Source organism: Schistocerca nitens, chromosome 4 (genome assembly GCF_023898315.1).
Source record: "Schistocerca nitens isolate TAMUIC-IGC-003100 chromosome 4, iqSchNite1.1, whole genome shotgun sequence".
NCBI lineage: Eukaryota > Metazoa > Arthropoda > Insecta > Orthoptera > Acrididae > Schistocerca > Schistocerca nitens.
The window spans coordinates 499,841,059-499,868,482 of NC_064617.1; the positions used below are offsets into that span (position 1 = coordinate 499,841,059).

The 27,424-nt window shown below is 44.0% G+C and overlaps 1 protein-coding gene across 1 annotated transcript; it reads left to right on the forward strand.

Moving 5' to 3' along the window:
- The first annotated feature begins 19,894 nt into the window (after positions 1-19,894).
- On the forward strand, positions 19,895-24,260 carry LOC126251922 (cuticle protein 12.5-like). The gene is made up of 2 exons (XM_049952671.1): positions 19,895-19,950; positions 23,774-24,260. The coding sequence occupies exons 1-2, from the start codon at positions 19,939-19,941 to the stop codon at positions 24,197-24,199; spliced, it is 438 nt and encodes a 145-aa protein (XP_049808628.1). The 5' UTR covers positions 19,895-19,938; the 3' UTR covers positions 24,200-24,260.
- Positions 24,261-27,424: the final 3,164 nt, after the last annotated feature.

A 27,424-nucleotide genomic window follows, 5' to 3' on the forward strand; every position in this document is an offset into this window, starting at 1 on the left:
TGTCCTCACTTTACAGTGTCTCGGCATCATGTGCTGTTATCTGGGGACGGATAACGCCATTCGGTCTTGAGTACTCGTAGTGCTAATCTTGCATTGGTCATGATTTACGCCCAGACCTTGTCGCCATGTTGCCTACACCGTAATTGCCACCTACCGGTATGTTAAGGGTACGAATACTTACACTACTGGCCATTAAAATTCCTATACCAAGAAGAAATGCAGATGATAAACGGGTATTCATTGGACAAATATATTATACTAGAACTGACATGTGATTACATTTTCACGCAATTTGGGTGCATAGATCCTGAGAAATCAGTACCCAGAACAACCACCTCTGGCCGTAATAACGGCCTTGATAAGCCTGGGCATTGAGTCAAACAGAGCTTGGATGGCGTGTACAGGTACAACTGCCTATGCACAGTTCATCAAGAGTAGTGACTGGCGTATTCTGATGAACCAGTTGCTCGGCCACCATTGACCAGACGTATACAATTGGTGAGAGGTCTGGAGAATGTGCTGGCCAGGGCAGCAGTCGAACATTTTCTGTATCCAGAAAGGCCCGTACAGGACCTGCAACATGCGATCGTGCACTATCCTGCTGAAATGTACGGTTTCGCAGGGATCGAATGAAGGGTAGAGCCACGGGTCGTAACACATCTGAAATGTAACGCCCACTGTTCAAAGTGCCGTCAATGCCAACAAGAGGTGACCGAGACGTGTAACCAATGGCACCCCATACCATCACGTCAGGTGATACGACAGTGTGGCGAAGACGAATACACGCTTCCAATGTGCGTTCACCGCGATGTCGCCAAACACGGATGCGACCATCATGATGCTGTAAACAGAACCTGCATTCATCCGAAAAAACGACGTTTTGCCATTCGTTCACCCAGGTTTGTTGTTGAGTACACCATCGCAGGCGCTACTGTCTGTGATGCAGCGTCAAGGGTAACCGCAGCCATGGTCTCCGAGCTGATAGTCCATGCTGCTGCAAACGTCGTCGAACTGTTCGTGCAGATGGTTGTTGTCTTGCAAACGTCCCCATCTGTTGACTCAGGGATCGAGACGTGGCTGCACGATCCATTACAGCCATACGGATAAGATGCCTGTCATCTCGAATGCTAGTGGTACGAGGCAGTTGGGATCCAGCACGGCATTCCGTATTACCCTCCTGAACCCACCGATTCCATGTTCTGCTAACAGTCGTTGGATCTCGACCAATGCGAGCAGCAATGTCGCAATACGATAAACCGCAAACTGACCTTTATCAACGTCGGAAACGTGATGGCAGCATTTCTCCCCCTTACATGAGGCGTCACAACAACGTTTCACCAGGCAACGCCGGTCAACTGCTGTTTGTGTATGAGAAATTAGTTGGAAACTTTCCTCATGTCAGCACGTTGTAGGTGTCGCCAGTGGCGCCAACCTTGTGTGATTGCTCTGAAAAGCTAATTATTTGCATATCACAGCATCTTCTTCCTGTCGATTAAATTTCGCGCTGTAGCACATTATCTTCGTGGTGTTGCAATTTTAATGGCCAGTAGTGTATTTCTCGTTCCCTCAGTACCACCTGTTGTTGGGATCTGCGATTATACTGAAATTCGGCAGTGAATGTCACTCTGCGTGCTGCCATACGTTGCAGATATCATGTTTCCAGTTGTAAACACCTACGAGCGAACACAAACAGCTGTTCTTCAAATTCGCGAAGACATTGTTCTTCTTACCTGTTTCCAATACACCAACTGCCATTCCATGGCCAAAACGACTGAGATGGTGTTGTGAAAGTCTAATAATACACCGAAGTGCGTGTTTATCTCGCTGTGCAACAGCTATAGTCATTAAATCATATATATATATATATATATATATATAAAGACAACAGTCTGTCCATATTACAGAATGTAAGTGAAAAGAAAAGCCTCATACAGATGACCAACAGTCAGTACTCAGTGTCAATGAAAACTACTTAAATGTTTACACTTGTTGGCGTAAAGATGATGTCCTTCAAAAATACTTAAATTTTATTACTCATACTATTGATCAGCTCGATCAGGCGTGTTTTGTCACGTCATTCACTAAAACGACTGAATATTACGTCAGCTTGTAGCAGTGTCAACACGTCACTTTGTAAATACACTCCTGGAAATGGAAAAAAGAACACATTGACACCGGTGTGTCAGACCCACCATACTTGCTCCGGACACTGCGAGAGGGCTGTACAAGCAATGATCACACGCACGGCACAGTGGACACACCAGGAACCGCGGTGTTGGCCGTCGAATGGCGCTAGCTGCGCAGCATTTGTACACCGCCGCCGTCAGTGTCAGCCAGTTTGCCGTGGCATACGGAGCTCCATCGCAGTCTTTAACACTGGTAGCATGCCGCGACAGCGTGGACGTGAACCGTATATGCAGTTGACGGACTTTGAGCGAGGGCGTATAGTGGGCATGCGGGAGGCCGGGTGGACGTACCACCGAATTGCTCAACACGTGGGGCGTGAGGTCTCCACAGTACATCGATGTTGTCGCCAGTGGTCGGTGGAAGGTGCACGTGCCCGTCGACCTGGGACCGGACCGCAGCGACGCACGGATGCACGCCAAGACCGTAGGATCCTACGCAGTGCCGTAGGGGACCGCACCGCCACTTCCCAGCAAATTAGGGACACTGTTGCTCCTGGGGTACGGCGAGGACCATTCGCAACCGTCTCCATGAAGCTGGGCTACGGTCCCGCACACCGTTAGGCCGTCTTCCGCTCACGCCCCAACATCGTGCAGCCCGCCTCCAGTGGTGTCGCGACAGGCGTGAATGGAGGGACGAATGGAGACGTGTCGTCTTCAGCGATGAGAGTCGCTTCTGCCTTGGTGCCAATGATGGTCGTATGCGTGTTTGGCGCCGTGCAGGTGAGCGCCACAATCAGGACTGCATACGACCGAGGCACACAGGGCCAACACCCGGCATCATGGTGTGGGGAGCGATCTCCTACACTGGCCGTACACCACTGGTGATCGTCGAGGGGACACTGAATAGTGCACGGTACATCCAAACCGTCATCGAACCCATCGTTCTACCATTCGTAGACCGGCAAGGGAACTTGCTGTTCCAACAGGACAATGCACGTCCGCATGTATCCCGTGCCACCCAACGTGCTCTAGAAGGTGTAAGTCAACTACCCTGGCCAGCAAGATCTCCGGATCTGTCCCCCATTGAGCATGTTTGGGACTGGATGAAGCGTCGTCTGACGCGGTCTGCACGTCCAGCACGAACGCTGGTCCAACTGAGGCGCCAGGTGGAAATGGCATGGCAAGCCGTTCCACAGGACTACATCCAGCATCTCTACGATCGTCTCCATGGGAGAATAGCAGCCTGCATTGCTGCGCAAGGTGGATATACACTGTACTAGTGCCGACATTGTGCATGCTCTGTTGCCTGTGTCTATGTGCCTGTGGTTCTGTCAGTGTGATCATGTGATGTATCTGACCCCAGGAATGTGTCAATAAAGTTTCCCCTTCCTGGGACAATGAATTCACGGTGTTCTTATTTCAATTTCCAGGAGTGTATTATTGTGAAAGTACGAGCCGCTGGAGATCTAAATGCAAAACACCCCGACTGGAACTCACGAATACGTACCTCCTACCGCAAGAAACTATACGAACACGTACTAGGCCACAACTACATTTTGCTTAGGCCGGACGTTCCCACGTACGTGCCTACACAGGCCCGACACAGGTCAGATGTGCTAGACATAGCCTTCATCAAGGGCATCACATGCACACTCAACCTTGTGGTTGAAAACGTTCTGGACTCAAACCACATGCCTGTAATACTACAAACGGAAGAAACATTGCAGGACACAGAACCACCAAGGATACTGAACTACAAGTGCGCGAATTGGACACTGTTCAAGGAAACGCTTGATAGTCGTATTCCGGACACGTACGAAATTGACAACACGCAACAAATTGATGAGGCAGTGGAGGCGCTTACTACTGCCATCCAAGACGCAATTACTGACGCCGTTCCACGTACAACACCAAAACAACACTCGACGGCCCTGCCCCAGGAAATCCTGGGCCTTATCTCAACGACGAACCGCCCGAGGAGATACTGGCAGCGTACCAAGCGCCTGTTCTATAAATTGCACGTCAACAGACTCCAGGGTATAATACGGGACAAAATACAAACATTTCGAAACGAACAATGGGGACAGAAACTCGTTGCGCTAGATACCACACGTCCTGGCGTGTGGAAGCTAGCCAGACACTTCACCGGGGAGAAACATTACATTCGCACTCTACAAGGACCAGACGGCCCAGCTTACTCCGTGACGGAGAAGGCAGAGCTTATGGCCATGACACTTGCAGCGTCTTCCATGCCAAATCTGGTTCCTTCAGATCCAGTATTCACATTTGAAGCGGATCAGGAGGTTACATGACTTGTTGCCCAGCCCTTGCGCGGCGAAATTAGACGCACTAGCACAAACGAAATTAGATGGGCTATCAAGCATACCAATGCAAGGAAAGCCCCTGGGTTTGATGGCATTCAAAACCGTATCCTCCATGAGTTCACGGATAGAGCCGTAAATACCTTGCACACGTAACGAATATCATCCTAAAACACCAACACTTCTCTGACTTGTGGAAGGCAAAGTGCTACACATCATGAGCAACGCTCCACGCTACACATGCTGCGTGGATCTTCACAATGAATACCGCCTTGAAACCCTCCTGATGTTCAGGAAGCCAGGAAAAGACTACTCTCTCCCACTCATCAGTGTGCTTTGTTCGCTCAGCAGGACTGTTGAGAAAGTAATACTAAAACGCATCACTAGGCACTGCATCGCCAATGACACCCTAAGACCGGAGCAATTCGGTTTTAGAAATCACCACTCAACAACACAACAATTCCTCCGTGAAGTCGAACATATAGCACACCGCTACAACATGAACAAAGCCACAGGGGACGTGTTCTTGGACATCGAAAAAGCTTTCGACGTCTTTGGCACAACGGCCTTATACGCATGCATAGTAAGCGAAGCTAGTTTCCCGGACGGACTCGTTCGTCTCATTCACTCATATCTCACAGATGTTTCAACACTGACGTGCAGGGCAAACAATCGCCACAACACGGTACCCCAGGGAAGCATCCTAGGGCCCATCTCGTTCAACCTGTACATTAATGACTTTCCAGCAACACAAAACACTACGTTAGCCATCTATGCGGATGACCTAGCCATCCTACCGAGCGAGGTGGCGCAGTGGTTAGACACTGGACTCGCATTCGGGAGGACGACGGTTCAATCCCACGTCCGGCCATCCTGATTTAGGTTTTCCGTGGTTTCCCTAAATCGCTCCAGGCAAATGCGGGATGGTTCCTTTGAAAAGGCACGGCCGACTTCCTTCCCCGTCCTTCCCTAATCCGATGAGACCGATGACCTCGCTGTCTGGTCTTCTTCCCCAAAGAACCCCCCAACCCTCGCCATCCTTGCGCTAGATTGGAAACCGTCGAACATTAATTCACGAATACAGACGGCATTCAGAACTGCCGAAACTTGGTTGGAACAATGGCGTATTACAGTAAACGTCGACAAGTGCGAAGCACTTCTGTTCACACGCAGATCGAAACTACAGCGCAAACATCAACACTACATACACGCCCAATACATTTCCGAAAGTCAGATATCTCGGTGTCTGATGGACCGGAAACTTACATGGGGGGAGGGGAGGACCACATCGAATACGGTGCCAACAGAGTGCACACGAGGCTCAAACAACTCTACCCAATGTTCAACAGTGAAAGTACACTGAATAGGAGGGTGTCGAGGTACATATACATGACACTGATTAGACCTCTGATGACGTATGCGGCTCCCGTCTGGGGATATGCAGCTCCTACACGCCTGCGCCGCCTGCAGATCATACAGAACAAAGTGCTACACATCATGAGCAACGCTCCACGCTGCACATGCTGCGTGGATCTTCACAATGAATACCGCCTTGAAACCCTCAAGGAAATATTAAAAAAACACGCCACACGACTATACAGGAACTCGAGACACTCAAAAAATCCTTTCATCCATACTCTGGGAAAACTATTATCACAATCATAGATGAAATGATAAGCGGCCAAAGACCATAACCACCTATGGCATAACCACCTATGGCAAACTAACATACACCATCAAGCGACAGACGTCGGAAAGCCCCTGCATATCAGCAACGTTGACTGGATATGCCAGTTGCTATTAAAGCCGACAAACAGACTACAGCAGGGAAACCGACGAGCTCGCACACTGACGCACCAACAAATCGCCAACATCTGCATCTCATATATGTGCATCCGATACCTTCCTCCATGCATGATTTCACACATTGTGAAAGCTGTGATAAGAGGCAATTTCTAACCAATAATGTGCCACTGTGCATCTGATATATGACCTAACGGACACAAAACGATGATGAACCTAATTGTTACAGGTATGGTAACGCTGACCGAGAAATCAACACCGGCACCCAGCGGCAGCCGCCGAGTAACAGCACCGCACAACGTCAAGGTATCGACATGCATGATACCCACTACTAACAAAGCCTACCCTTGCACGACCTGTCACAGGCAGCAAGACATCCGCAACTGCTCTTACTACCCGACCTACCTATCGCAGAGGTTTCCTCCTCTTGGTTCTTGTCTTGGCACTTTCTTCCCTCTGCCCTTCAAACCGCTACTCTTCGTTCAACTTTCAACCCAGTCTATCACCAGATGAGCTCGTATTAATGGTTAACCTTAACCAGACGTACGGAAACATTGCATTACCCACATCCTGCGACACCTAACTTTAGTGAGAACTATCTCTTATGCAGAGATGGCAGTAGACCTTTTGAGTATTCCATCATGCTGGTGTGGGCGTGGAGGGGCTCCACCTCTTTCTTTTTTTCTTTTTTTTCTTTCTTTTTAAGTACGAGCTTTAAACAATAGGCTATTTTCGTTTCTTTCCCAGGAGATGAGTTCTTTCCACGATTCGCTTATATTGCACTCGGTAGTACTTTCATTGTCTCTTGGTAGTGTTCTTCGTCAAGTTGTTGAGTTAAAGGATGAACTTCGTTTTTTGCTATTGAATAGCAGTCCTATACTCGCGGCTCTGTTTATGGATGATAATGGCTTTTAATGTTATGCTCCTTGGCCGACTTTTTTGACAATCTGAATAATCTTAAGGAATCACTTGAAGTTCTAAGTATTAGGATCATATTTGAAAGCGAGAAAGTGCTTTCGTTTATGAGAAAACTTGCGCACTGGAAACGCCAGATTGAGAAGGGTAACTTCAAGATATTTTTTTTGTCTGAATGGACGTAGGTAAAATTAGTAGAATTGGCGTGGTACATTTGTCAACAATTCGAGGATATATTTTCAGAACCTTCATCTAGTATGACTGTACCCACAATCCTTTCGATACGATCATAACAGACCGTTGGTCAACAGCAGAACAAGATTAGCTAGTAGAACCCTCAAGTGATAGAACACTTCGAAATGAATTAAAATCGAACTCTGTAAAATTTTTTTGGGTGCAGACTCGGTATGAAATCCCAGTTTAGCAAGGTGGCAGTTAGCGTGTTGCTACCATTCGCGTCAGCATACTTGTGTGAGTCAACATTTTCATCAATGCTATCATTCAAGAATAAATATCTGTTGTAAGTAGGCTGTTTAGGTTTTTATATTGGTAACGCCACGTAGCGCTCTGTATGAAAATCACTGGCTGTGCTGTGTGCAGTCTGTGGCTGATTTGCATTGTTGGAATTTGATATTGTAGTGTTGGGCAGTTGGCTGTTAACAGCACATAGTCTTGCGCAATTGGAGGTGAGCCGCCAGCAGTGGTGGATGCGGGAGTGAGATGGCGGAGTTTTGACAGCAGATGATCTGGACGTGTGTCCATCAGAGACAGTAAATTTGTAAGACTGGGTGTCATGAACTGATATAATGACTTTTGAACACTATTAAGGTAAATACATTGTTTGTTCTTTATCAAATTCTTTCATTTGCTAACTATGCCTATCAGTAGTTAGTGACTTCAGTAGTTAGAATCTTTTATTTAGCTGGCAGTATTGGCGCTCGCTGTATTGCAGTAGTTCGAGTAATGAAGATTTTTGTGAGGTAAGTGATTCATGAAAGGTATAGGTTATTGCTAGTCAGGGCCATTCTTTTGTAGGGATTATTGAAAGTCAGATTGCGTTGCGCTAAAAAATATTGTGTGTCAGTGTAAGCACAGTCATTTATAATTTTTCTAAGGGACGTTTCACTGTCTCGATTTCGGCTGGAAGGTGATCTGCGAGTTGCTACTTCAAAGATCCAACCAAGACCGGATAGGCTTTCTTCACAAATTCAAGCACACACATCACACCAAATGTGCAAATGTCAGAAAATAGCCAAATTTTAAACTGTGTGCAGTTGTACTTTCGTTTATTTCTTTTTGTGTATGATTGGTTTGAACATGAGAGTTTCTAAACCGGCATTTAAATTTCGTCTATTGTTTTATCGTTATTTGTACGTCGTGGTCTTTCACGTATTGCAATATTCTAAATGAATTAAAAGCAATAAAGACGGAAACAGGTAAGCATTAACTAACTAATTTGTGACTAATATGTAAGAAAATATGTAATGAAGGACACATATTTGCTCAATTCCAGTAACTTCACACGCAGGTGTGGTTACTTATAAATTAGTTGTGAATTTTAGCTTTCATTACCTTTGAATAATACAAATGTATGTCAATTAAAAAAAATGTTTAACTCTTGTGTGCTCAAAGGACAGTTTTCAGATATTATTATTATTGTTATTCTAAGTAATATTTGCAGTAATTTACAGAAGTAAATAGATACCGTGATATGTTTCTGCGCCAAATATGAGAAATGCTTAGGAAGGAAAGAAAAATACAAGGGGGGAGAGGGGAGGGAGGAACAATTTATGTTTCAGAAGGGGAAGCGACGGAGAAAGTTTGAGAACGCTTGTTCTAAACTATAGACTTTTCGATCTCTGTGCTAGGCTCATTTTCAGCATCTAGATGATTTTACCTTCGATGAAAACCTACACGAAAACCTGTAGACATACACTGTTCCTTTGACTGATTGCTGTCTAGTCTGGAGAGAGGATTAATCATAAATCTTTATTTGTGTATGTCTTGGATTTTAAAAAGATCTACATCTTTTGCACACAAAACATGTTGTTCTTTAATGTGTGCGTTCTAAATTCTATATTCATGGTGTATTTCCGTGAACACACAACCTACAGTTATATAAAGAATGCCACCTTGTATTAAAGTAACCGAAAATAACCACACTAATAATGTAACGTTCGTTATATGCTTCAGATTATGATATTGTGGGATTTTGTACTTTCCACATCGAAAATATTGATGGCATGTGGCTTCTGTCCTTCCCAGTTGTGAAGTCGTTAGTACTTGACACAGTTTTCTAATATGCGAAGCGGCCTACAAATTCTCCGGTGCCTTCACGTTAAAAAAACGGGTTCCATTCACCAAAAACGGATCATAAGTCTATACAGATAACTAATCTTTTCCGTCACTAGCTCCATTAGCTTGAAGGTCTTTTCTCGAAAGTTTTCTATACACATCGTGTGGCAGTGTGTGCCTTTGTGGTGTGTGTGTGTGTGGGGGGGGGGGGGGGGGCACGCGCGCGCGCGTGCGCGTGTGTGTTCTGCATTGTTCCGGTGTATAGCCTTCCCACATACGTTGTTGTTGTGGTCTTCCATCCAAAGACTGGTATGATGCAGCTCTCCACGCTACTGTATCCTGCGCAAGCCTCTTCATCTCCGAGTAGCTGCTGCAACCTACATCCTTCTGAATCTGCTTAGTGTATTCATCTCTTGGTCTTCCTGTACTAATTTAACCCCCCCCCCCCCCCATGCTTCCCTCCAATGTGAAATGATGATCCCTCGATGCCTCAGTATGTGTCCTACTAACAGATGCATCCTTCTAGCCGGGTAGTGCCACAAATTTCGCTTCTGCCCAATTCTATTCAGTACCTCCTCATTAGTTACGTGATCTACCCATCTAATTTTCGGCATTCTTCTGGAGCACTACATTTGAAAAGCTTCTACTCCTTGTTGTCTAAACTGTTTATCTCCATGTTTCACTTCCATACACGTATACACTCCATATTAATACTTTCAGAATTATTCTTAAATCTATATTCGATGTCACCAAATTTCTCTTCTTCAGAAACGTTTTTCTTGCCATTGTCAGTCTATATTTTATATCCTCCCTACTTCGACCATCATCAATTATTTTGCTGTCCAAATAGTAAAAGTTTATGTACTCCCAAAGTGTCTTATTCCCTAATTATTTCCCTCAGAAACATCTGATTTAATTCGACTACATTCCATTAACCTCGTTTTTCTTTGGTTGCTGTTCATTTTATATTGTCCTTTCAAGACACTGTCTATTCTGTTCAACTGCTCTTCCAAGTCCTCTGCTGCCTCTGACAGAATTACTATGTGATGGGCAGACCTCAAAGTTATTATTTCTTCTCCCAGACTTTAATTCATACTCCAAATTTTTATTCTGTTTCCTTTACAGCTTGCTCAGTACAGAGACTGAATAACATCGGGGATAGGCAACAACCCTGTCTCACTCCGTTCTCAACCAGTGTTCACTTTCGTCCTCTCGACTCTTATAACTGCCATCTGGCTTCTGTACTAATTGTAAATGGCCTTTCCTTCCTTGTGCCGCGCGGGATTAGCCGAGCGGTCTAGGCGCTGCAGTCATGGACTGTGCGGCTGGTCCCGGCGGAGGTTCGAGTCCTCCCTCGGGCATGGGTGTGTGTGTTTGTCCTTAGGATGATTTAAGTCAAGTAATGTGTAAGCTTAGGGACTGATGACCTTAGCAGTTAAGTCCCATAGGATTTCACACACATTTCCTTCCTTTTATTTAACCCCTGCCACCTTTAGAATTTGAAAGACAGAGTATTCCAGTCAAACCTGTTGAAAGGTTTCCCTAAGTCGATAAATACCGTGAACGTAGGTTTGCCTTTCCTTAACCTATCTTCTATGAGAAGTCATAGGGTCAGTGTAGCCTCGCGAGTTCCTACATTCCTACGGAATCCAGACTGGTATTCCTCGCGGTCGGCTTCTATCGGTTTTTCCGTTCTTCTCTAAATAAGATAGTTCGGTAATTTTCACACCTGTCAGCACATGCTTTCTTTGGAGTTGGAACTGTTATATTCTTCTTGAAGTCTCATACATCTTCTCACCAGATGGAAGAGTTTTGTCATGGCTGGCTCCCAAGGCTATCAGTTGCTCTAACAGAATGTTGTCTCTTTCCAGGACCTTGTTTCGGCTCAGGTCGTTCAGTGCTTTGCCAAATTTTTCACGCTGTATCATACCTTCCAGATAATCTTCATCTACATCCTCTTCCAATCCCATAATATTCCCCTCAGGTACATCTTCCTTGTATAAACCCGCTATATACTCCTCACACTTTTCTGCTTTCCCTTCTTTGCTTAGGACTAACTGGTTTTCCATCTGAAATTTTGATATTCATACAGGTGGTTCTCTTTTCTCTAAAGGTCTCTTTAACTTTCCTATTGGCTGCATCTATTTTACCTCAGGGATATATGCGTCTACATCGTTATATTTGTTCTCTAGCCATTCCTACTTAGGCATTTTCCTTTTTTAGACCTTTGTATTCCCTTTCGCCGGCGTCATTTATTGCGTTTTTATATTTTTTCGTTTCATCAATTAAATTTATTGTCTCTTGTGCTACCCAAGGATTTCTATTAGCCCTCGTGTTGTTACCTACTTGATCCTCTGCTGCCTTCACTATTTCGTCTCTCAAAGCTACCCATTCTTATTCTGCTGTATTCCTTTCCCCTGTTCTTGTCAGTCGTTCTCGAACACTTCCTCTGAAACTCTCTAGAACCTCTGGTTCTTTCAGTTTATCCAGGCCCATCACCTTAAAATCCCACCTTTTTGCAGTTTCTTCAGTTTTAATCTACAGTTCATAACCAATAAATTGTGGTCAGATTCCACATCTGCCTTTGGAAATGTCTTACAATTTATAATACGGTTCTGAAACCTCTGTCTTACCATTATATAATCAGTCTGAAATCTTCCGGTGTCTCTAGGTCTCTTTCACGTATAGAGCCTTCTTTCATGATTCTTAAGCCAAGTGTTAGCTATGATTAAAATACACTCTGTGCAAAATTCTACAAGGTGGCTTCCTCTTTCATTCCTTTCTTCCACTCCATATTTACATACTACTTTTCCACCTCTTCCTTTTCTTACTATCGAATTCCTGTCCCCCCAGGACTATTAAATTTTTGTCTTCCTTAACTATCTGAATGATTTCTTTTATGTCATCATACATTTCTTCAACCTCTTCCTCATGTGCGGAACTAGTTGGCATATAAACTTGTACTACTGTGATGGATGTGGGCTTCATGTGTATATTGGCTACAATAAAGCGTTCATTATGCTGCTCATACTAGTTTATCCGCGTTTCTAGTTTTTTATTCATTATTAAACGTCCTCTTTCATTACTCCTATTTGATTTTGTATTTGTAACCCTGTGTTCACGTGACCAAAAGCCCTGTCCTCCTGCCTCTGAACTTGACTAATTCCCACTATATCTAACTTTAACCTGTCCATTTCCGTTTTTAACCATGAGAAAATTAAAATCTTAAACAATCTCGTATATACCACAACGCAGTTTTTTGTGGTTTTAATTTTCTCAGGATTACCTTGTGATATCCTTGATATCGTTAAATAACAGGACTGTCGTAGTATTTGACGACCTAAAGTGAAGTAGTAATTTGATGATATGAATAACTTTTATGTACGATAGAATAGTTAGTAATTTTGGCACTGCCGTGTTCGTACTACCGCTCTGAACACACACGATAACATGTATTTCGGAGCACTAGGACACTGATAATTAGATCTGAACACAAGACACCTGAAATAACGTCACTGGTGACATGTATGAATAGCTCCTCATATTTCCTGGCATTTGACAATAATAGAAAAGAGTTAGACTAACTGTAAGCATTTCAGTTTAAAATATTTTGTTATGTCTATAACATACGTTCAACCTGTAACTTTTTCGCATTTGAAATTCAAAGTTATTAATTTAGAAATAGATTTTACATTATGTTTTTCAACTTTAAACTAAACGGCCGTTATCGAAAGTGTGACGAATTACGGATACAATAAAAAGGTGATGTTTTGTGGCCCTATGTTGGTGCTGAGATCGATACCGGAAACACAACAGAATCAGCCAGCAGACGTCGCTGGGTTTTCCAACACGACTTTCATTAAATATGTTACAGCTACGGAGCATCGATTATTGAAAATACTTTATGTCATGCGTTAAACTAATTCCTTTCGACAAAGCGAAAGGAGCACTATCTATCTGGTAAATTGGATAGCGGTCATCAATATACTAAGATAATGAGATACATTTCAGCAAATGAGCTACATGAAACACTTACAGCCACTAAAGTCATATCAGCATTTCGGCATGAGTGTTCGATGATACTGTACCTTAATACTTCACTGTAGACAGCTTCTTTCAGCGAAATGCAATGCTCCTAGGATGCCTTGAGATATAGCTATACCCTCCCGTGCAAGGATACCTTTTCTACGATGGCAACCCATAGAGCTTGTGGTATACTAACACCACAGATAAACATTCTTTTCCATACTAGTAGAGTGGTCCACAGTGGTTCCTCCTTTTCGAGCGCTAAAATTTAATGTGTTATACGTTTTATAAATATTTGTTTGATATCTCATTTAAAATCCAAAGTGTAAGCAGGGAGATTCATTGTTCCATTTCTCTGTCAGTCGAACTACATGTTGGGTTGCAGTCTCGATCGCAAGACCGGTTTCTACATTATTAACTCTCCTAAATACGGAAAAACACTAATTTGTTCTATAAGTACTCTACGTTTTTCTCGATAAACTACATCTACATGGTTACTCTGCAATTCACACTTAACTGTGTAGCAGACGGTGCATCGAACCATTTTCATACTACTTCTCTACCATTCCACTCTCGAATGGCGCGTGGGAAAAAGGAATACCTTAATCTTTCCGTTCGAGTTCTGATTTCTCTTATTTTATTATGATGATCATTTCTCCCTACTTAGATGGGTGTCAACAAAATATTTTCGCATTCGGAAGACGAAATTGGTGATTGAAATTTCGTAAATAGATCTTGCCGCAAAGAAAACCGCCTTTCAGTGACTGCCACCCCAACTCGCGTATCTTATCAGTGACACTTTCATCCCTATTGCACGATAACACGAAACGAGCTGCGCTTCGTTTTCTGATGTCCTCCGTCAATTCTACCTGGTAAGGATCCCATACCGCGCTCGTAATTTGTAATTCCTAGGTATTTAGTCGAATTGACAGCCCTTAGATTTATGCGATTTCTCGTATACCAAAAATTTATCGGATTTCTTTTATACTCATGTGGATGACCTCGCACTTTTCTTTGTTTAGTGTCAAAAATGGCTCTGAGCACTATGGGACTCAACTGCTGTGGTCATTAGTCCCCTAGAACTTAGAACTACTTAAACCTAACTAACCTAAGGACATGACACACATCCATGCCCGAGGCAGGATTCGAACCTGCGACCGTAGCAGTCGCACGATTCCGGACTGCGCGCCTAGAACCGCGAGACCACCGCGGCCGGCGGTTTAGTGTCAACTGCCACTTTTCGCAACATACAGAAATTCTCTCTAGATCATTTTGTTATTGGAATTGATCGTCTGATGATTTTACTAGACGGTAAATTACAGTGTCATCTGCAAACAATCTAAGGGGGCTGCTCAGATTATCACCTAGATCATTTATCTAAATCAGGGCCGGCCGGAGTGGCCAAGCGGTTCTAGGCGCTACAGTCTGGAAACGCGCGACCACTGCGGTCGCAGGTTCGAATCCTGCCTCGGGCATGGATGTGTGTGATGTCCTTAGGTTAGTTAGGTTTAAGTAGTTCTAAGTTCTAGGGGACTGATGACCTCAGCAGTTAAGTCCCATAGTGCTCAGAGCCATTTGAACCATATGTAAATCAGGAACAGCAGAGGACCCATGACACTACCTTGCGGAACTCCAGATATCACTTCTGTTCTACTCTATGATTTACCGTCTATCACTACGAACTGTGACCTCTCTGAGAGGAAATCACGAATGCAGTCACACAACTGAGACGATACTCCATATGAACACAATTTGATTAATAGTCTTTTGTGAGGAACGGTATCAAAAGCCTTATGGAAATCTAGGAATATGGAATCGATCTGAGATCCCTTCCCGACAGCACTCATTACTTCATGGGGATCCGTGTTGGTTATGTATCTATAAATCATTTTCTTCAAGGTGATTCATAATGTTCGAGTATATGCTCCAAAATCCTACTGCAAATTGAGGTCAGTGATATGGGTCTGCAATTCAATGGGTTACTCCTATTTCCTTTCTTGAATATTGGTGTGACCTGTGCTACTTTCCAGTCTTTAGGAACAGACCTTTCATCAAGTGAGCGGTTGTATATGATTGCTAAGAAGGGCGCTATTGTGTCTGGATACTCTGAAAGGAACCTGATTGGCTTACCATCTGAACCGGAAGACTTGCCTTTAGTAAAAAGTGATTTGAGTTGTTTCACAACACCTAAGATATCTACTTTTATGTCATTCTGGTTTCGAATTCTGGAATATTTACTTCGTCTTCTTTCGTGAAGGAATTACGGAAAACTGTATTTAGCAACTCCGCTTTAGTGGCACCATCATCGGTAACATTTCCATCGCTATCGCGCAGTGACGGTATTGACTGTTTTCTGCCACTGGTGTACGTTACATACGACCAGAATCTCTTTGGGTTTTCTACTATATTTTGAGACAATGTTGATGCATGTCTTCGCGCTATGGAAAGAAAATAGGGAGTAGGATAGCGTCGACGCATCGCTCTGCTGTAAAGGTGCCGCAGATGACAACCGAAGGGTGCTGCTAAGAAATGAAGTGGCACCCCAGACTTTGGCTCCTGGTAATCGGCTCATGTGGCGGACGACATTGAAGCTGGTGTCCCACTGCCGTCCGAGGTGTCTGCAAACTCGTCTTCGCTTGTCACCGGGGCTTAGTTCGAAGCGGACTCATCACTGAAGACAGTTCTACTACAGTCAATGAGATTCCAGGCCGAATGTGTCCAACACCGCAGTAAACGGGCTTATTGGTGAACAGAGGTCTGTGATAGTCGGTGCAAGGGGCAGCGTGAGCTCAGCCCCCTTTGAGCTGCCTATTAATGGTTACTGTGATCACTCAAGCACCAGTTGCATGTCGAGTTACTGACAATGATGAACCGTGGCTTTGAGTACGTCCCTGACAATGCTCGGTTCTCACGTTCTCTTGTCTCTCTAGGTCGACTGCTTCCTTCTTGACTCTGTGTTAGGCCATGATTCACTCATTCCTGCCAACACCGTCGAATGACAACATCTCTCCTATTCAGATGTCGAGCGATTCACCGATTACTCCAGCCGGCTTCTTTGAGCCCAACGATAGGGTATTTCTCAAATGCAAGGTCTACAATTTTGCATTTTCCGGCGATACCTGTATGGATATTAGTTTGTTACTCAGTCTGTTACTCACGTGACATTCAATGACTATTCCATGTTCGAAGTCACAGAGATCGCGTGGCTGATACATTCTGATGTTACTGCTTCTCTGCTGACAACACAACACTTCTTGCCTCCTTTTATAGTGGCGGATTCACTCTCATGACATTCAGTGGTCAATTCCGCGCTAAATAGCGGGATCAAAACAGTTTTAATGAGACAGCTTACGTATATCGAGACAGTCACTGGGGTAAGTGGTGAAATTCATTGAAATCTTATTTTATGTTGATATGTACGAGTACAAGAAAGTAATTCTACAAATATACACTGAAACTACTTCACATTATCCAAGGCAATACAGCAGTCCCTATAGCCTAAAGGTGGCAAATGCTGTATTTTTCCTGCCTTTCCGCATTTTCCTCCAGGGGTAGGAGTGAGACAGGGTTGTAGCCTCTCCCCGATGCTATTCAATCTGTATATTGAGCAAGCAGTAAAGGAAACAAAAGAAAAGTTCGGAGTAGGTATTAAAATCCATGGGGAAGAAATAAAAACTTTGAGGTTCGCCGATGACATTGTAATTCTGTCAGAGACAGCAAAGGACTTGGAAGAGCAGTTGAACGGAATGGACAGTGTCTTGAAAGGAGGGTATAAGATGAACATCAACAAAAGCAAAACGAGGATAATGGAATGTAGTCGAATTAAGTAGGGTGATGCTGAGGAAATTAGCTTAGGAAATGAGACACTTAAAGTAGTAAAGAGGTTTTGCTATTTGGGGAGCAAAATAACTGATGATGGTCGAAGTAGAGAGGATATAAAATGTAGACTGGGAAGGGCAAGGAAAGCGTTTCTGAAGAAGAGAAATTTGTTAACATCGAGTATTGATTTAAGTGTAAGGAAGTCGTTTCTGAATGTATTTGTATGGAGTGAAACATGGACGATAAATAGTTTAGACAAGACGAGAACAGAAGCTTTCGAAATGTGGTGCTACAGAAGAATGCTGAAGATTAGATGGGTAGATCACGTAACTAATGAGGAGGTATTGAATAGAATAGGGGAGAAGAGGAGTTTCTAGAAGAAGGGATCTGTTGGTAGGACGTGTTCTGAGGCATCATGGGATCACCAATTTAGTACTGGATGGCAGGGTGGAGGGTAAAAATCGTAGAGGGAGACCAAGAGATGAATACACTAAACAGATTCAGAAGGATGTAGGCTGGAGTAGGTACTGGGAGTTGAAGAGGCTTGCACAGGATAGAGTAGCATGGAGAGCTGCATCAAACCAGTCTCTGGACTGAAGACCACAACAACAACAACAACAACAACAACAACAACAACAATGAATTGACAAATATCACAGTTATATTGGTTATACAGTCAACCATATTCTAAACAGTACTGCCATGCTGAAGACAGTACTTACTCATTCATACATTCATTCATTTATTCAAGAGTAGTTTTATAATGAACAGTTATGAGCCTTTTATCAATTTAACTAACAAGTTTGTTCACTTTATATTTATTTAGTGAATGCAAATTAGGCTAACCTTAATTAAAAACCTCTTGATGCTCATAATTAATTTAGAGAGATCGACTTTTTTTTAAATCACGACCGGTTTCGCGACTTTAAAATCCCGTCTTTGGGTATACGACATTATTGAATTCTATAGCAGACGGTCGGGCCAGCCAGTGCAAGAGTTGCAATCATTACATGCTGGTGGGAGCTGTCTGCCACCGGGCAGGCGCACCGCAGGAACGCCAACGACTGCTGTGTGAAGGGCCACGCCGCAGTTCTGGAAGCGCGGCTGATGCTCGACCTCTTGTAACTGTTCCACCCACTTCCGTGTTGCATTTGTAAACATGAGGCTGCAGTAAAAATAAATCAACCGGTAATAAGTGTGCGTCTTTTTTTGTCTTAGAATGTAATTCGTGTTGTACAAACACACACCGACAATAATTTTTGGTCAAGTGTTTGAACGGAGCGAAAACAAGACTCTCTAAGTTTAATTACTTGAAAGTAACCATGATAACGGACAGTGCTTGATTTGTGAAGGTACGCACCAGTACCCCATCTCGTACCCCTGTCGAATCATTTAGAACTATAGATTTTGAGATGTTCTGCGACAGAACTTTATTTTTTACGGGTACGGCTCTCAGCACTATGGGACTTAACATCTGAGGTCATCAGTCCCTTAGAACTTAGAACCACTTAAACCTAACTAACCTAAGGACATCACACACATCCATGCCCGAGGCAGGATTCGAACTTGCGACCGAAGCGGTCGCCCGGTTCCAGACTGTAACGCTTAGAACCGCTCGGCCACGGCCGGCTTTTACGAGTACAAAGTTGTATTCGCACCTTTAAAATGCACACAAAGCGTTAAAATAAAGCTTTAAGAAGTTTAAATTTCTAATTCACAAGGTCACGGCACCAGACGTTTTCTCTTTTATACAAATCAACCACATCCAACAAATATATTATATCACATGTTTAAAAAAACTTGAAAAAATAAAAAAGTTCAAATGATTTGTGAAATGATTTGACTACAAGGAAGAAATAAGATTAGAGAAACGTCTGACGCGTCCCTGAATGATCCCCGAAACAATGTACGGCAAATGACGCACCGGTCGAGAATTTAAAGTTCCATGTTGAACTTGGAATTTTAAAGAATGTTAGAAAATATTTGTATGGTGAACCATACAGAGCACGAGACATATATCCTCTAGTATTCTTCAAAATTCCAAGTTGAACATTGAACTTTAAGTTCTCGGTCTGTATTTCATTTGCTGTTCATTATTTCGAGACTCAATTGGAGGCCTGTCAGGTGTTTGTCTAATGCTCTGTGTGATCCATCATACAAATATCCTATAGTTCTCTTTAGAATTCGAAGATTCTACGACCTTTTCTACAGTTTTTTCCCCTGTCTCAATACGGAACAGGAACAGGAAAAATGTTGGTAGCAAGTGCCCTTCGCCGTGGACTGAACAGTGGGGCACGGAGTATTTATGTTGACGTAGACATCGCGCAGGTAGTGGGTAGCCCCTAGTGGGGCTGCCAATGCGAACCGTCAGCGAGACGCGGCAGGTTTCGCAAGGAGTGTGTGTGTCGCGCATCTGACTCCGCGGCGCACCGGGTGGGTAACGGCGGCGACATGTGTGGCCCCCGGGGGCAACAGTCGCCGCTCAAACCGGACAATGAGCGGGCGGGGGTTGCGAGAGCAGACCGGAGAAAGGACCGCCCAAATCCCGCCGCCGCGCCGCTATATAAGCCGCCGCCGCCGTCCACCGGGCACCATTCGATCGCCAGACCGAAAGCCAACTCCACTCCAGCAACATGTACAAGCTCGTGAGTACCTGCCTATCTTGTTCTCTACTTTCTGCTGCGCTCCAGTGCCCCCAGCCTCTGTTTGGCAGCTGGCGACCGCTGACTTTTGCGATTTACTGCTCGTCGGTCGTGTGTCGGCTACCTAATGCCAACGCTGTCGTAGCCGGGAACCGGTTTAAAAAATGGTTCAAATGGCTCTGAGCACTATGGGACTTAACTTCTGTGGTCATCAGTCCCCTAGAACTAAGAACTACTTAAACCTAACTAACCTAAGGACATCACACACATCCATGCCCGAGGCAGGATTCGAACCTGCGACCGTAGCAGTCGCGCGGTTCCGGACTGCGCGCCTAGAACCGCGAGACCACCGCGGCCGGCGAACCGGTTTAGCTTTCTGGAAAGAAACTTACCGAGTGAGGTGTAACAGTGGTTGAGACATTAGGTGCTCAAATCTCCTACAAGCCGTTCAGTTTACATTAACTATGCTTTCTTTGAAACATAGAGGAGCAGTCTTGGGATGGTTCTTTTACTGCGTAACAGCCTTTAAAATTTAATATAAATGGGTCACGATAGAATTACTCTTGCCACACCCTGAGAGCAGTTAGACGTGGATATATAGTTGGAAACCACCACGTAATCATTGTTTCGAGTAAAGGAAATACCAACCATGATTTGGAAAGGAATCCACCTTGAGAAAACGCAAATTTCTTCTTTCTCACCAACACATGTTTCAGAGAAATTTTGCCGTCATCAGCACCACTATTTTCTGTCCAATAACAAGGAAAAAGTAATATCATTAGTACATACAGTTTTGAGCGTGTCGTCAATATATTCATAACGTTTTAACGAAGTAGATACTTTACAGCTCTTCCTGACCTTGATGCCGCTGCCTGTCGTCTTCCGAACAGCTTGTATTTTTGACCTCAATAAAAACAATACCAGTCGCCGTGATAAAGGTTTACTTCTAGGCAACCAGTTTCGACGTTACACTAGTCTTCAGGGCAAAACTGTTCCAACTGTAACCTTCGTGTTACAAATATAGCAGTTAACGAAGGTTACTGGATTGGAGCAGTTTTGGCCTGAAGATGACGTAGTGTAACGTTGAAACTAGTTAGCTAAAAATAAACCTATATAACGATGATTGGTATTGTTTTTATTGAACATTGAACAGCCGCAGTCCCATACTCCACCAGAAGATGGAATTACATTCATGTTTTTTTTTTTTTTTTTTGACAGTTTGTCATCTGCTAAACTGCAGAAGATAGACAGCTACACGAAGAATAGTATCTGCTGTTGATATGTACTTTACGTTAAAATGTTGCGTTTCTGATGACCACAATTTCAAAACTGTACGCAATATAGCGCAACTTTTTACCTTCTATTCGCCAGAAGTTAAAAGGAACCTACTGACGATGGTCAACCTTCGCTGGAACATATACAGACCAAAAAAAGAAAAAAAAAATATTTTTGACAGAATCCTTCTCCTGAATATGTTTATTTGAATGCACAAACGGTAGCAAAAACTGACGCTTAACTTCAATGCGTAACCTTAGATTTATTGGTGGCATACTGTTAAACTGCAGTTTGTCTGCGGAAGACATTACTTCCGAAACGGTTGTGCGGTGCGCCTGTATTAGAATACTGCTCAGATGTGTAAGAACTTCAGCATGGTTGACTTACAGGGAACATGGAACATATACAGGATAAGAACATGAAACTGGGCCGAAAAATATTTAGACTGACGCGGATTGATCCCTGTTGGCAAACATCATGGGAGCTTCTGGACACAGCTCTTTGTATCCATTTTGTGGTCAAGTTCTGTTTTGCAGACCTTCTGTTTCGCAGACTTTCCTGGAGATTATGCCAAAACACTTAAAGTCTTAAAACTCTTGCGCAAGCATTTCAGCACATATTTTCCATGAACTGTGCTTAGCGTAAAAGTCAACAGTGAACACACTCCGTTGTTTTCGTGATCACCTTTTTGTGTCGCATTTAACTGCTCACTAAATACGTCTGCTCCTTTCACGCAGTCTAATGTAATGACAACAGCGAAGTACTGGGGACAGGGCATGGGAAGGAACACATGTACAGACATGTTACACCAGCCGATTGATGAATCACAAGCGCGGTCTCCAGCATTTTCTGCGGTGGGCAGTTCTTCTGTTCTTTAATAACGGTCAGTTCCATGTCAGTCTTAGAGCTATTTTCTGGGCTGGTTTTATTTCGGCTCCCTGTAAAAAGAAGGCTTTGCGAAATGCCACAGATTAGTTTGACACGCAGAACAATGCAAAAGGAATTCTTCGTGTTCTGAACCGGTAGACATCTGGAAGAAGGAGCTCAGCATCTTCCGCTTGTAAGCTGAAAGGATAAATTCAGATGGCTTCAGTAATACGTTCTATTGAAGTTGTTACGACTGTCGGTTGTCGATGTTTCATAAATTCATAACAAGGAATCATAAGTAAGACAGACGTCACATGGGATTTAGGTTATCGTTCTTCTTCTGTACATCAACGGCACAATAGAAATTGGTTGTTATTGATTGTTATCGCACATTGTTGAAAATGTCGTTTGTGTAGTAGCTACACCAAAATGAATGCGAGTGTTTGAATCGGGCTTATAGTTCTATTATTTATCCTGACAACATTAGGGCCTATGAGCGGTCCTTTACATTAGATTGAAATCGGATACAAGACGCTCGTACGGGCACTTACGCAACCTTGTTCCAGTGTTTGGTGCCCTTATCAAGTGGGCACAACAAGCATCGGATAAATTCACAGATATGCTGCTAGGATCGTAAAACATCCTTATAGCCCATACGAGAGTATCACAGAAGTGATTGGGGAATACAAATGGGAATCATTGGAAGGAAGACGAAGCAGTCCTCGTTGGATAAATCACGAAAACTTGTATACGAACAAGACAGTGCAACCATTGTACTCCCAGAATCGTATGCTTATAGGAATGTGGGTATAAGATGGGAGATGTGAAGGCTTGTGCTCGCTTAATATGTGAATGGAATAGGAAAGAAAATCAATAATAAAATAGCTGCGCGACATATTTATTTCTTACAGTAGCAGTTCCCGCTTGCTGTCGCTAAAGTCAATAATATTTGCGAACACTTCGCCATTCGCTGCTCAGTAAATATGTCGATGTAGAATATATTAAATTTTACAATGTGCACATGCACATTTTTTGCGTGACAACTAACTACTGCACATAGGAATAACTGTAATATAAAATCAAAATCTACGAAGTGAAGAAAAGATAAAGGAAAACGAGATGAACAAAGAGATGATAGAGGGTTTTAAAAGCTGCAAGGAGAATAGGTAACAATAATAAAGTCGACGCAGTGAGGGCTCAGTCTGAAGTAATGGCAGAGCTACAGTTCTTTCAACGGGTAAACATCTAGATTGTTTTTGAAACTGAGGAAGAACACAGCTTCTTTGAAGTTGAGGACAGGCTGAGCTGATCAGAAATTTTGGTACGAACAGTTGTGGTATTAGGGGCAACTGAAAGTGGTTTACAATGGGAGTATCCACTGTCTCATGAACGTTGTTGAACTGTGAATGTTACATTTGAGAACAGTTATTTAGAGGTTGAGGGCAAGGAGAAGACGACATCGAAAACAGTGTAATGAAAGGAATTGTCTTTCAGGGATCTTAATGTCTTCATAATGCAAGTGAGCGTAAATAATTTGTGACTCTTTTACCATCCTTGCACTTTTTCGCCGCACGTCGATAGCCAAATCTAATCTGCAGAGCTGCACAGACGCCTCCGTTGCATTATGAGTGCTGCCGACATGCAGTAAGTGATCCCAGGCTGAATTAGTATTCTTGCATTGCAGCTGGTCCTGTCTGCCCTTGTGGCCGCCGCCTCTGCTGGATACCTGGGAGGCTACGCTGCCCCCGCGATCGCCGCCCCCGTGGCCTACGCCGCCCCCGCGGCCTACGCCGCCCCCGCCATCGCCCACGCTCCCGTAGCCGCTGTGGCGCACGCCCCTGTCGCCTCCTCCGTGGCTAACACCTACAGGATCTCGCAGACCGCCCGTCTCGCCGTCGCCGCCCCCGCTGTGGCTCACGCTCCCGTGGCCTACGCCGCCCCTGCCATCGCCCACGCCCCGGCCATCGCCGCCTACGCCGCCCCTGCTGCCTACGCCGCCCCCGCCGCCTACGCCGCCCCCGCTCTGGGCTACGCCCGCTACGCTGCGGCCGCTCCCGCCCTGAGCTACGGCTACGCCGCCCCCGCTCTGGGCCATGCTCTGATCCATTAGGACCCCCACCACATGCACCTGATTCATAACTCATAATCAAATAAACATTTAAAAACTCAAATGGCTTCATCCTTTATTGCACAGAAATTTACCTTTATCCACAAAAAAAAAAAAAAAAAAATGGTTCAAATGGCTCTGAGCACTATGGGACTCAACTGCTGAGGTCATTAGTCCCCTAGAACTTAGAACTACTTAAACCTAACTAACCTAAGGACATCACAAACATCCATGCCCGAGGCAGGATTCGAACCTGCGACCGTAGCGGTCTTGCGGTTCCAGACTGCAGCGCCTTTAACCGCACGGCCACTTCGGCCGGCTTTACCTTTATCCACATCCTTTACTGAAACTGATCGATATGGAAAGTGTTACACCATGAAGAATCTGTCTGGTATTTATGTAACATTGCTCATCACGTAACGGACACGAATTTACTCTTGTTTTTGTTTTAACATGAAAGCAAACAGCATTAGAATGTCATAGCGAGGATTGTTTTGCCTGTGAGATGCATTTTTCTGGTGAAATGTGCCTGGTCATGAAGGGTTTGACAACAATGTTTACGGTTCTAGCCACATATTGTTGAAAAATCGGACTCCTTTTAACTATTATCAAATGAGACCTTTTTTTATGACCAGCAACTCCCCACATCTTGATTCCAGGAGTTGGAGAGTTACGGTTCTCTAGAATCCTGTGAACTTTCACGGACAGTGTGCGCATATGTTGACATCGGTCTAAATGGAATTAACAGAAGCAAGACTCGTCTCTGTATACCACAAAATATCACTCAAAATCCCAGTTGACACTGTCTCTACACCATGCAAGTCTGTTTTCTGTAGTATGGCATCAGCAGTAAACGATGAATGACAACTAGATGTCTCAGTCCTGCTCCCAGTAATCTGTTCTCAGCGTTCCGTGGTGACACACTGCCCAGATGTCAACTGTTACCACATGTTTATTCTTCAGAGCCAGTCGATCGTCTCGTAGCGTACATCTCGCCCAAAGAACTGTGCGTAATCTGCTAGCCACACTGTTGCCTGAGTCTATCTCCTCATCATTTGTTTTGCAATACAGCAACTGTATTTGCTATCTGTCGGTATAATACTCCCATGTTCCTCAGGTTAATAATTCAGCATTTCAGTAAGTTCTAAATATCACTCGAGCACGTCTTCTGGATATGTTGTGTTGCGGACTCCACCTGTGAAGTTCCAGAAACGTTAGAAACACACAAGAGTAATCATGTACTCACATCAGTCTTCATCTCTAGGAATGGACTTTTTCTGTTCTAAAAATAAAATCATACGAACATGGCATAAAAATAACGAAATCAGTGTGGCAAGGTTCGAATGACGCGTCCATACTGTATCACTTTCCATTTACATAGTGTACTAACCTCTTTTTCGAAGATGACAAAGATTTAAAACATAGTTCACAATTTTGTGAAGCTTACTTAGTAGTGCCTGCTGCAGAGATTGGTACGAAACTCCACATAAGTGGCTTTCAGTATCGAGCGAAGATCTCCGCTTTCCATGAATTGTATTAATTAGCATAGATTGTTGCAGTATCCTTTTCTAAAGCGATAAGTACTCTGAAGAGCAGCAGAAATTATGATGTCACATGTATTGCAACAGTGCGAAAGTAAGTTACAACTTTTGTTGCTGTGTTTTGATATTCTCGAAAAATTCATGCAACAAAATATGTATGTGGTGAATTTGTGTTTCCGAGCGGTTCTAGGCGCTTCAGTCTGGAACTGTGCGACCGCTACGGTCGCAGGTTCGAATCCTGCCTCAGGCATGGGTGTGTGTGATGTCCTTAGGTTAGTTAGGTTTAGGTAGTTCTAAGTTCTAGGGGACTGATGACCTCAGATGTTAAGTCCCATAGTGCTCAGAGCCATTTGAGCCATTTTGTGAATTTTTGATTAACAATTTCTTGAAGGAACAACAGTCTCTGGACGAACTTGTACGACTTGCAACTGAATGAAACAGAAGAAATTAAGTATATTTTGTGTAACTTTATTTATTTTACGACGTAGCAGGCAAGAATTAACCTATGCAGTTACTTTTCGTTTGGCTCGTCTGTTAGAGAGCATTTGGGAAAGTAACAAAATGTGGAAAGAGAGACTGGTGAGTTTACATCAGCATGTGTATCTGGTCGGTGTTGTTTGCCGGAGGGTATTTGGTTCAGCACTCTTATTTGTCTGACTCCCCCTCCCCCCACCTAAAACACACACACCCCGCCCCTCCTCCCCCCACCCATCTCCATTCCCTTTTCCTGAGATACACGGCTTGACAAAGAAATGACCTATAAATGATAACGGATGCAATTCTCTGTGACGGCCAACAGGGTGCATCAGTATTGTCACCAGACCTGGTAATTTGGGACGTGAAAAGCGTAAGATATTGAGTAATCACTGTGAAGAACAGGGATATGCCATGTTCTCGTATGAGATAGCCTTATCAGCACCCGACAGAGCTCTAGAGGTGACTTCTTGTGGTTCTCCAATTGGCCAGGTTGATGAATCGTGCAATATCCAGATTTATGGGCATTGGGATGCGAGAGTGGCCCGATGTCGGATTGAATTGGAAAATGAGGGCAGGCATACACGTCGTCAAGGTTCTGTGCAAACTTTGACCGCTAAAAGTGAGGTTGCCTCTATTGTGCATCAAACAGATTGTAGCCCCTCCAAAAATGGGCCTACCATCCAATGAAAAGTAATGGACTCCAAGTGACCTTCTGTGTCACCCCGCACCATTGGCGGATTAGCAGCAACTCGATTGGGAGTTACTGTCCGATACGCAGGATACCGTTAAAACTACAACACAAACGGCTGCTTTTGGAAAGTTGGCGTGACCGGGAGGCTAGGAGTGCTGATGAACTCGTGGAGACAGGTAAATCACCAACATTAAAGTACATAATTCCTTCAAGCATATCCATTCTACAAAAAGAACGGTCCGTTATCTTTCACCGAGAAACGTTGCAAAACAATTGACGCTTTGGAGAGTCTCCCTCTTTCTCGACTATGATGTGTCGCTGCTGTGTCCCTCCCCCTCCCCCCCCCCTCCATTCTTATTTTGTGGATTTGACATATCCACTCAAACTGAAGTAGCCTCATTAGTGAACACTAAACGATAAAGTAGACAGCTACCTTTCATCTCCTCGGCCAGAATGAATGCACAAAACCGTACCTATTATTGTTTAGCACCATCGTGTGGATGTGTAACAAATGAATCG